Here is a 12,257-nt window from a genome sequence, read left to right on the forward strand (position 1 = left end):
CACTGCTGCAGTCTAATCCCACACACACACCCACTCACTTCTTCGTAGAACTTGAGCTGTGGGACGCCCTCCTCGATCTCGCTCAAACAGAATTCCTTAAAGAGGAGGAAACCTGCGGAGAGGAAGAGCGGGAATAACGTTAAACAAACAAATGACTTTATTATTCATAAACAAACACTGTGGGGGAAACTTAATTTGAATACCGGTGATAAAAGTCTTCTGAACAGAAAAAGAATAATGTGAACGTTTAAACAGATCTGACAGAATCTGAGGAGGAAGACGAGGGAGAGAGAGAGGAAGAGAGGGGTGTGTAAAATGCATCCACGTTGCTTTCAGAAATGACACGTGCTGTTGCCATGGTAATTGCCTCCGTGACTGCAGGCTATGTGTATAATGGAGATACAGGGAGGAGATGTACAGTAGGGTGGGCCTTACAATTGTGTGTGTGTATCTGTCTCTGTGTGTGTGTGTGTGTGTGTGTGTGTGTGTGTGTGTGTGTGTGTGTGTGTGTGTGTGTGTGTGTGTGTTGAGGAGGGAGGGGTAAATGTTGTTGGAATTTGAATAAAATTCACCAGGAGAGTTTTCTTGACTATCATAATGAATTCCGGCGGTTGGAGCTTAACATAAATGAATTTGAAAATGTACATGGCGCTAAGGACCACCCTGAGGTACAGTGTTTCTTCTGCTATTCCAAAAATAAAAGTAAGTTAAAGGTAGGTAGGTAAGAATGGAGAAACCGGCTCGAGTGCGCTAGAATCTGAAAATACATAACCGAAAAAAATCTGCCACTTTCTTCAGACTTCCTCACAGAGCCCCTCCTCCAACACACACGAACGCGCACATGACCAATGAGGGCACGAGATCAGTCTGTGCCCAGATGGAAGGCTGACAGGCAGGTAGGCCATCCAGTTACTTTAGCCGGCTCAGATGATTGGTCGTGCTTTTTACAGTGCCACGGCTTCAAAGCACTTCAGATATTCATTGCTATCGGGACGTTAAGAGCATTCCATGGAATATAAGTGCTTCTGAAGGGAATCACCTTCCCCACCTTTAAGTGTAAAATGTAAAAAACAAAATCTAAATAACAGGTAGAATTTAGTTAACAGAAAATGTGGGCGAAATTTGGAAAATAAATAGGTTTAAATTTAGTAAAACATAATTAAGGGTTAAAAAAAATCCTGCTTTAATGTTATATAAAAAAATGATATGTCAATTTTCCAGCATCGTTTATAGCAAATAAAAGGTGTTAAAATGTTTGTATGCAACAAGTTCAACAGTTTAAAATGTTTTTTTGCGATACGATGAAGGCTTCCATCTCTGTTACAGAGCTTCTAAAATGTATAAACTATACACAGCTAATGCAGCAGCACTTACAAATAACTTCATTAGTCAGATTATTAGTAGCATCCTGAAGGTTTCATGCACTTATTGGAGGTCGTTTCGGATCAAGCATCAGCTCAATGTAACAGGGACGAGATGTATCGTGTTTCTTCTGCTAACGACTGTGTCTGCAACATTATGACATCACTTCCTCTGTGTGTGCGTGTGTGTGTGTGTGTGTGTGTGTGTGTGTGTGTGTGTCTCTGTCTGTCTGTCTGTGTCTGTCTGTCTGTCTGTGTGTGTGTGTGTGTGCGTGTGTGTGTGTCTCTGTCTGTCTGTCTGTGTCTGTCTGTCTGTCTGTGTGTGTGTGTGTGTGTGTGTGTGTGTGTCTCTGTCTGTCTGTGTGTGTCTGTCTGTCTGTCTGTGTGTGTGTGTGTGTGTGTGTGTCTCTGTCTGTCTGTGTGTGTCTGTCTGTGTGTGTGTGTGTGTGTGTGTGTGTGTGTGTGTGTGTCTCTGTCTGTCTGTGTGTGTGTCTGTATGTGTGTGTCTGTCTGTCTGTGTGTGTGTCTGTGTGTGTGTGTCTGTCTGTCTGTGTGTGTCTCTGTCTGTCTGTGTGTGTGTGTGTCTGTCTGTCTGTCTGTGTGTGTCTGTGTGTGTGTGTGTCTCTGTCTGTCTGTCTGTCTGTGTGTGTGTGTCACTCTGACCCTCACACACTTACTGACGGACGCACAATGTCGCACAACCAGGTGAGGGAAGGTGGAGGAAGAACACGTGGCATACATTTAAAATGCATTATTTATAAAGTTTAAAATAAATGTAATTCAAACTTTTGTCGCTGAGAGGCAGTGAGGAAAAGAGGACGCAAGAAATGCCCTAAAATAACGGTTAGAAAAATACAATTTAAAAAGTAGAATTTAGTTAAAAGAAAATGTGGGTGAAATCTTTTATCTCAAAACAATATTAATAATATATCAATGTCAGTGTTTATCCAGCATCGTGCGTGTCTTTGTGTAAGAAGTATTTATAAGGTGTTAAAAATGTTTGCGTGCAACAAGTTGAACAGTTCAAAATGTTTTTTTGTGATGTGATAAAAGCTCCAATCTCTGCTAAAGACTGCATGATTCTATAACTTCAACTAATGCACCAGCACTTATATCCACATGCCTGCGTCCCTCTGGTTAGTAGTTTGATGCTTTCTTCTATTGCACTTGTTGGAAGCTAAATGTAACATCATGTGAGCACTCGTTTAGTTGGAGAGTTGAGGATGAGGGGAAAGACGAAAAGAGTTTGGGTCTCAGTGTATGTTGACGTTCTGCAGCTTCTCTTTGGCGTCGCCTCCTCTCTGGTTCAGTTAGTCTCGCAGTTAGAGCGTTTTGTTTCGGCCGCTCGCCCACTATCATCCATCCTCCCCTTCTTCCCCCTCTGCTTTATCTCCGCTGCAGACGTGATGCATCATTTCCCCCCCCGCCCGACACACACCAAAACACATGCAGCGTGTGTGTGGACACAGCAGAGTGCACAGGGCATCCTTGTTTGCAGAATGGGTGCTACTGACAGAACACACACACACACACACACACACACACACACACACACACACACACACACACACACACACACACACACACACACACACACACACACACACACACACACACACACACACACACACACACACACACACACACACACACACACACACACACACACACACACACACACACACACACACACACACACACACACACACACACACACACACACACACACACACACACACACACACACACACACACACACACACACACACACACACACACACACACACACACACACACAGAGTGAGGAGGTTTTAGAGAGGGGAAAACGACAGCTCTTACATCACCAGACTCAAGGATTAACCTTAATCGCTGAACACTTCAACACTGCCCCGCTAATTCAACAAATGGCCTGTTCCAGAGAAGACAGACACACACACACTCAAACACACACCTAAGCTCAAATCAGACACGAGTTCCTCTGAGCTCCGACTCATTAGCGAGATCAGCTGAAATTTCTAACACACACACACACACACACACACACACACACACACACACACACACACACACACACACACACACACACACACACACACACACACACACACACACAGTAAAGGTCATAGATGTTTAATGCAACACAGTCAGCCCCCGTCTCATGTGACCTGTCAATAAGAAACCTATCTCTTGTATTTGCCGTAAAGTGAAATGTAACTAGATGATGCTATTTCACTGTAAATGCTATTTCACTGTAAATGCTATTTCACTGTAAATGTATCTGCTCACTTGTTACACAGCAGGGCAAATAACTGAACCGCTGTTGCTCTTATTGAGACCAACATTCAGGATTATGAAACAACTAAAGGCTCTTTAAGGGGTGGGCATAGGACATTAGCAAATCTACTAATGCTGTGACACATTACATTGGATCATTCTCTATCTATGTTGTTTCGTCCCGATCAAATAATGAAGCTAATGTAATAATCTGCTGACCTTGTTCTCAAAAGTGTCACGGCCATTTCTACTGATCATAGCTCCATTGTTGAGCTCTACTAGAATAGATCCACATTGTTCAATGTTCCAAACTCACTTTGGTTTCTCACAGCCTCTCTGTACAGTATGTGTGTTCACTCCCCCCCCCCCATGAGCCCACTGTGCTCTGATTGGTCAGCTCGCCCACTGGCTCGCCGCTGTGAGGAGCTGACAGTGTGAGCTGGCTTACTGGTGTGGTTTCCTGCTCGCCGCGAGACATCGCGAATGGACGCGGGAAGGGGGGGGGTGCTGTAATAACCAGAAGAGCATGACCTGGGCCCGTTAACTAAAGCCAGTTTTCGTGTGTCTACCCCCGACACAGGATACTCACTGGGAATCATTACAGAGCAGCAACTACTCGAGCAACTCAAAACCCAAAGAGCTTTATTTACTAAACAAACAACTTCCCAGATGTGTGTGTGTGTGTGTGTGTGTGTGTGTGTGTGTGTGTGTGTGTGTGTGTGTGTGTGTGTGTGTGTGTGTGTGTGTGTGTGTGTGTGTGTGTGTGTGTGTGTGTGTGTGTGTGTGTGTGTGTGTGTGTGTCACTCTGACCCTCACACACTTACTGACGGACGCACAATGTCGCACAACCAGGTGAGGGAAGGTGGAGGAAGAACACGTGGCATACATTTAAAATGCATTATTTATAAAGTTTAAAATAAATGTAATTCAAACTTTTGTCGCTGAGAGGCAGTGAGGAAAAGAGGACGCAAGAAATGCCCTAAAATAACAGTTAGAAAAATACAATTTAAAAAGTAGAATTTAGTTAAAAGAAAATGTGGGTGAAATCTTTTATCTCAAAACAATATTAATAATATATCAATGTCAGTGTTTGTCCAGCATCGTGCGTGTCTTTGTGTAAGAAGTATTTATAAGGTGTTAAAAATGTTTGCGTGCAACAAGTTGAACAGTTCAAAATGTTTTTTTGTGATGTGATAAAAGCTCCAATCTCTGCTAAAGACTGCATGATTCTATAACTTCAACTAATGCACCAGCACTTATATCCACATGCCTGCGTCCCTCTGGTTAGTAGTTTGATGCTTTCTTCTATTGCACTTGTTGGAAGCTAAATGTAACATCATGTGAGCACTCGTTTAGTTGGAGAGTTGAGGATGAGGGGAAAGACGAAAAGAGTTTGGGTCTCAGTGTATGTTGACGTTCTGCAGCTTCTCTTTGGCGTCGCCTCCTCTCTGGTTCAGTTAGTCTCGCAGTTAGAGCGTTTTGTTTCGGCCGCTCGCCCACTATCATCCATCCTCCCCTTCTTCCCCCTCTGCTTTATCTCCGCTGCAGACGTGATGCATCATTTCCCCCCCCCGCCCGACACACACCAAAACACATGCATCGTGTGTGTGGACACAGCAGAGTGCACAGGGCATCCTTGTTTGCAGAATGGGTGCTACTGACAGAACACACACACACACACACACCACACACACACAACACACACACACACACAACACACACACACACACACACACACACACACACACACACAACACACACACACACACACACACACACAACACACACACACACACACACACACACACACACACACACACACACACACACACACACACACACACACACACACACACACACACACACACACACACACACACACACACACACACAACACACACACACACACACACACACCACACACACACACACACACACACACACCACACACAGAGTGAGGAGGTTTTAGAGAGGGGAAAACGACAGCTCTTACATCACCAGACTCAAGGATTAACCTTAATCGCTGAACACTTCAACACTGCCCCGCTAATTCAACAAATGGCCTGTTCCAGAGAAGACAGACACACACACACTCAAACACACACACACACACACACACACACACACACACACACACACACACACACACACACCACACACACACACACACACACACACACACACACACACACACACACACATCTGGGAAGTTGTTTGTTTAGTAAATAAAGCTCTTTGGGTTTTGAGTTGCTCGAGTACTTGCTGCTCTGTAATGATTCCCAGTGAGTATCCTGTGTCGGGGGTAGACACACGAAAACTGGCTTTAGTTAACGGGCCCAGGTCATGCTCTTCTGGTTATTACAGCACCCCCCCCCTTCCCGCGTCCATTCGCGATGTCTCGCGGCGAGCAGGAAACCACACCAGTAAGCCAGCTCACACTGTCAGCTCCTCACAGCGGCGAGCCAGTGGGCGAGCTGACCAATCAGAGCACAGTGGGCTCATGGGGGGGGGGGGGAGTGAACACACATACTGTACAGAGAGGCTGTGAGAAACCAAAGTGAGTTTGGAACATTGAACAATGTGGATCTATTCTAGTAGACCTCAACAATGGAGCTGTGATCAGGAGAAATGGCCGTGACACTTTTGAGAACAAGGTCAGCAGATTATTACATTAGCTTCATTATTTGACCGGGACGAAACAACATAGATAGAGAATGATCCAATGTAATGTGTCACAGCATTAGTAGATTTGCTAATGTCCTATGCCCACCCCTAAAAGAGCCTTTAGTTGTTTCATAATCCTGAATACAAAGTAGTTTCATTCCTGAATGTTGGTCTCAATAAGAGCAACAGCGGTTCAGTTATTTGCCCTGCTGTGTAACAAGTGAGCAGATACATTTACAGTGAAATAGCATTTACAGTGAAATAGCATTTACAGTGAAATAGCATCATCTAGTTACATTTCACTTTACGGCAAATACAAGAGATAGGTTTCTTATTGACAGGTCACATGAGACGGGGGCTGACTGTGTTGCATTAAACATCTATGACCTTTACTGTGTGTGTGTGTGTGTGTGTGTGTGTGTGTGTGTGTGTGTGTGTGTGTGTGTGTGTGTGTGTGTGTGTGTGTGTGTGTGTGTGTGTCTGTGTGTGTGTGTGTGTGTGTGTGTGTGTCAGATACAACATCAGGACTAGCAAACAGTGTTGATATTCTGCAGATGTTCTCAGTCCGATGGAGAAATGCCAATCAGTGACAGAGCAGATTTGTTCTGAAGCGATTTAACAAAGTGGCTTTCAGATAAAACTCCAGCACAGATTCAGAAGTAAATCCACTATTACAATGTCTCCAGGAATGTGCAGATAGTCTTGCGTCTCACTGCTTTGTACCTCCTTTTAAACCCTCAGTGTTCACTCCCTTTATGTACAGCCTCACACACAGAGTTGTTATTGTTTGTGACACAACACCAACAATCTTCATTCTTACTGTAATCAAGTCGCCCCACCCCTTGTTGGTATAATGTACGACTGTTCCTCCGCTCATTATAGTCCTATATTTATAGTTTAGCACGTCCAGAATTAGCTCACTGCTTGTTTTTTTAACTAGGGGGGTTTGTTTATTGAGTTTGTTTAGAAAATGTCCTGACCCTGGGCGACGCGCTGCCTGCAAGACACGAGTCAGGGAACAAAAGTCTGCTGTGATCAGGCAGACCGTGCTGCTTGCTCCACAGTTTGTTTGTTTTTCTCGAGTTCACTTCATTGCGACTTGTGTTTTTTCTTCACTTCTGCATGCATGTATGAACTAGGGCTGTACCCGAATATCCGAATATTCGTTCGTTGGAGTACTATTCGGGTTTAATTTCATTATTCGGATATTCGTTTGTTGTTGTTGTTGCATGTTTTGAAATCTCCGATATCAACGTAAGAGCTTGAGCCTCTTCGGGGGGGGCTAACACTTAGCCATAAACGCTATCGTTTACTTTCTCCGTCTTTATATGTAGATATTACTTTTTCTCCGTTAATCTCCGTCACGTTGTTTCCATAGCAACAACAACTTCCTGTCAACTGCGCTAACTCTCCTTCAAAATAAAAGCATGTCCATAAATAGGAAGCCAAATCAAATTACACTTAAGACATATACAACTGCAACGAAAGTAACAAACACAATGCGATATCCTTTTCGATTTCAAAGAACACAAATTGGGTTTTATTAACAAATAACTATAAAACAACGATACTGTAGAAAAACAAAATGAATGCTGTGAATAAACAGAAATACGTGTTGAAGCGGTTCGCTGCTGATTACTACGGACCCCCCCCCCCCCCCCCCCCCCGTGCGGGCCGAATATTCGCTGCTGATTACTACCGATTATCCGGAGCCCGAAAAATGGTACTCGGGACAGCCCTGGTATGAAGTGTGTGTTTTGTAAAAAAGCTAACTCAAGGATTTAGGCCTTTGCAGACCATTTACATGCATTAAAAACCTACATCACTCACTACAAAACCTCCAAAAGCAATCATCGATTCATCTAAAAATGTCAGAAAGTTGGTTAAAAATGTCAAACTGGAACATGAAGTCGTTTTTGTCTGTGGAACAGTGCAAAACTAAATAGGTTAATTGTATAAGAAAGGAGTCGATATATTTCATCTTCTGTTGTTCCTCCAATCAATTCTTTAGTTCATCTGCATGACTTCCACTACTGTCTACTCAACGTTGCACGCTAACTCATTCTGTACATTGAATCCCCCTCAGGTGACCTGCTGATTCAAAAGGCTTGAACTAGGATTCAAAGTTGAATGTTTGATGGTTAGTCTGTACATGCTGCAGAATATAACATCAAATATTTATTAGGCGCAATCAAGCCGTGATCAATGTGGCAAATCAGGTATTTTATTACCCTATCAGAATGCAATTAAGCATAGTATGTGTTATTTAGTATGATAGGAAACTCAACTCATAAATCTTCATGTTTAATCCCCTTGATAACTTTTTAAGGAGAGTGATATCCTGCACACTGGAGAGCGTGATTAACAGAAACAGGATGTTATCAATACTCTAAAAGCAGAGAGTCAGGGTAAGCATTTTAAAGACACTGCCTAGCGTGATTATAAAACCAGTCTTTCACATTGAAAATGACGCTCCCTCCAGGTGTGTGTGCAGAACAGAGCGGATGTGTCGTCCTGAAACTTACACTGTTTGCTGAGACTTCTGTACACACAACGTACAAAGAGTTATGAACACTGAGACTTTAAAGGGGACCTATCTTGCAAAATGCACTTTGTGATGTCTTTTATATGTGTCCCCGGTGCGTCGCGGAACTCACGCAGCGTCAGGAAATAAAACCCCTTCTCTTTTCCTCCGTACCCAAATCTTTTTAAAAAACGTGTGTACAACAAGCGGATACAGATTTCCATCCGAACTGATGTAGGCGGACCCACAGAAAGTTGCTATCAGAAACGATGCCTGACATGTTTTGGAAGTCTTTGTTTACATTAGCCTCGCTAACACTCAGAGCTAACCTGTACTGGAGAGCATGTGTTTAAAAAGCAGGAAATAAAAAAGGAACTCACCTCGTGATAAACCCGCAAGAGAAAAAGCATTTGAGCTCCATACTGTTTCAGAGATAATCCTTGATGTGGTTTAAAACAGAATTTAACTTTATCTCCGGTAGAATTCTGATCAGGCATTAGCTCCGCCTCCTTTTCTTTCTTTTTTTTCAAGCTAAGGACCCACAATCCTTGTTTCTCTAACAGGGCTTCAAAAGAGGGGTTTGAGCAGCATGAGGCACGGCTACAACGGGGGATCTGTTTGGTATTTTGAAAGAAACACTTCACAGACATGTTTTGTGATGGCCCTACAATATATGTTTCAAATATAGCATGATAGGTCCCCTTTAATAAAGGGCAACAAGCTGAGAGCGTTTCACCAAATCACACACGCATGATTCCTAGGACTAAACTCCAGACATAACAGCAAATATATTAGGGGTGGGGGAAATAATCGATACAGCATAGTCTCGCGATACTTTGCGGGGCGATATTCAGGGCTCTCGACTAACTTTTTTCACCATCCTCCCGGAACCGTCCCGAAATTAAAATATTAGTTTTTCTACATTATCATTAGTTAAAATCATTCAAAGTGACCTTTAACATAAATAAAACATCATACAAATCATTAGATGATAATTCATCAACCTTTTTATTTGAGTAAATCATTCAATCACATAAACAAAGGCCAAATATATTAAAAAACACAGGAACGAGAAAGTTACTCTAATATTGAATCCAATCAAGTCCCATCCAATTATCAAAAAAATCCAACACTGTGTCCTGAAGACAGAACCCAGAGTAACCGCTAACCAGGATGACAGTCTGAAACACAGTCAGGAGACCTTTACAAACGGCCCGCCCCCTCGCACACAGACAGGAGAGAGACATCTCGTCTGGATTGGAAAGATCGATAATACATCATAGACGCATTTTGTAGTCTTATTGCATATTAGAAACGGAGTTGGCGAAACTAAAACTGCAATATACTGATGACGTATTTTTTTATTTATATATGTGTTTTAACTAGTGCTGTCAAAATTATCGCGTTAACGGCGGTAATTAATTTTTTTAATTAATTGCGTTAAAATATTTAACGCATTTAACGCATGTGCAGAATGGCCCGCCCCATACATCCCACCAGTGGCAGCGCCAGGGTATGGCTGGGGTAGGCTACACCCATACCAAGAAATGGCTTAGCCCCACCATGAACAATGATGTTAAAGGAAGCAAAATAAAGTCTGCCAACTCGCGGAGTATATTGCACAGACAGCAGTTAGTCAGATTGATTTCAGCCACTTGTCTGGAAATACCGAAGACCAGAAACGGTTTTGAAAACTTTTGTCACGTAGTGATCGTCTTCTCAATAGAACATCTTTGATAACGGCGTGGTGTTGTTGCAGGAAGTCCCGACGGAGAATACTTTTGCTGTAGTACAGGGGTGCACATAACTGGTACGCAGGTTATGTGCGTAATCTGAAATGCGTACCGTTACTTGTGTCACAAAGCACATTTGCGTACCGACGTACTTGTGAAGCTTTTCCAGAAGGCGGTTAGATCACCGGACGACAGAGTCGGTCTCCGTGTGCACAGACAGGGCTGCTGTTAACGTCGGTCTGTACAACGGAACTGTGCCAAAACTACGCCAACCGGCTGCGGAGGGAGACCCCCCCCATTCACTGGAGAACTGCGCTAAAACAGCTGATCACAACGTTCACACTCTGTGGTAAGAAGTACTCCACGAGCCCCCCCCCCCCCCCTCTGTCGACTTTCCTGAAGTACTCCCCCGTTGATAGAAATCAACACGTAATGAATTAAGACCCCACGGTTTGATGATTGATAGGTGTGTGGGTTGTCTTTCATTTTGACACGCAGAAAAATGTTATAATAAACATAGATACTGTATGTTAAATGGATATATCCGCCTTCTTTCATTTATCTTTCCATTCCCAACAATATACATAAATAAATGGAATATTTTGGACATAGTTCGAATGGTGATTAATCTGATTAAAAAATGTATCGTTTGACAGCCCTAATTTTAACGCATCACATCAACCTTCACATTATATCAACTTTAAATTAAAGAGGACGTATTCTGCTCATGTTCATATGTGTCAGTTGCATGCTGGGTAACGTACTAAAAACAGCACAACATGAGTAAAACTACTGCTATCAGCAATTCAATGGGTGAGTAAGTGTGTTTAACTTCAGTGAACTTTGACACACTGTTGACCAACAACACAGTCTTAACAACACCAGCATATAAACCTCAAAGAGGTGCAGAGTCCAACCACAGGAAGCTATCTGAAGCGCCTTTACCACAACATGGCTCCATTCATTTAGACGTATCAATCAATCAATCAACAACTGTATTCATCCCGCAAGGAGTAATTGGTTATGAGCAGCAGCTTATGTCATGAACACAGGCAGGAACATACAGGAAGAAAACACACAGATACACCCGGGAGCACAGATGTGGATAATTCCAATTTACACGATAAATAGTTCAAAGAATCACAATAATAAATAAATAAATAAATAATCAAGTTAAAAGCCTTTTCAAGAATTTAAAGGTTTGAGTGCAGAAGGGATGAATGATTTAGAAAAGCGATTAGTCCTTTGAGCAGGTAGAGCATATCTTCGCCCTGATGGCAACAGACGAGATTCATGTGAAAGTACACGACCTGGAGAGTCCACGACCTGGAGAGTACACGACCTGGAGAGTTCAGAATGCGTTCTGCTTTCCGCAGAATCTGCTGGGGACAGAAGGAATTTAAGTCTCTCTGTTTCACGCCGATGATCTTGGAGCAGGTTTTAACAATGCTGTTCAGGCTGTTCCTGTCTTTCAGTGTGAGGCTCTGGAACCAGCAGATCAAAGAAAAACAAATACGGCTCTCAATGAATGCTTGGTAAAAACGACAAAGAATGAAAGGCCTGACAGAGAAAGAGTTCAGTTTGCGAAGAAGGTGCATTCTCTGTTGACCCCGCTTCACAATACACTCAGTATTCACATCAAATTTGAGGTGGTCATCGAAAATGGTGCCCAAGTATTTGTATGATTTCTACCTTGTCATT

The 12,257-nt window shown here is 42.9% G+C and overlaps 1 protein-coding gene across 1 annotated transcript in view; it reads right to left on the reverse strand.

Annotated features, from left to right (window-relative positions):
• The window catches only part of grk3 (G protein-coupled receptor kinase 3), a gene marked incomplete at its 5' end in the record, with an annotated part of 22,422 nt that extends 10,487 nt beyond the window's left edge, over positions 1–11,935 (reverse strand). Inside the window, 2 exons of the mRNA XM_034233720.1 lie at positions 39–112; positions 11,867–11,935. Coding sequence (XP_034089611.1) covers positions 39–112; positions 11,867–11,935 — 143 coding nt within the window. The remainder of the gene's footprint in view (positions 1–38; positions 113–11,866) is intronic.
• Positions 11,936–12,257: the final 322 nt, after the last annotated feature.

Source organism: Gymnodraco acuticeps, unplaced genomic scaffold (genome assembly GCF_902827175.1).
Source record: "Gymnodraco acuticeps unplaced genomic scaffold, fGymAcu1.1, whole genome shotgun sequence".
NCBI classification, from domain to species: domain Eukaryota; kingdom Metazoa; phylum Chordata; class Actinopteri; order Perciformes; family Bathydraconidae; genus Gymnodraco; species Gymnodraco acuticeps.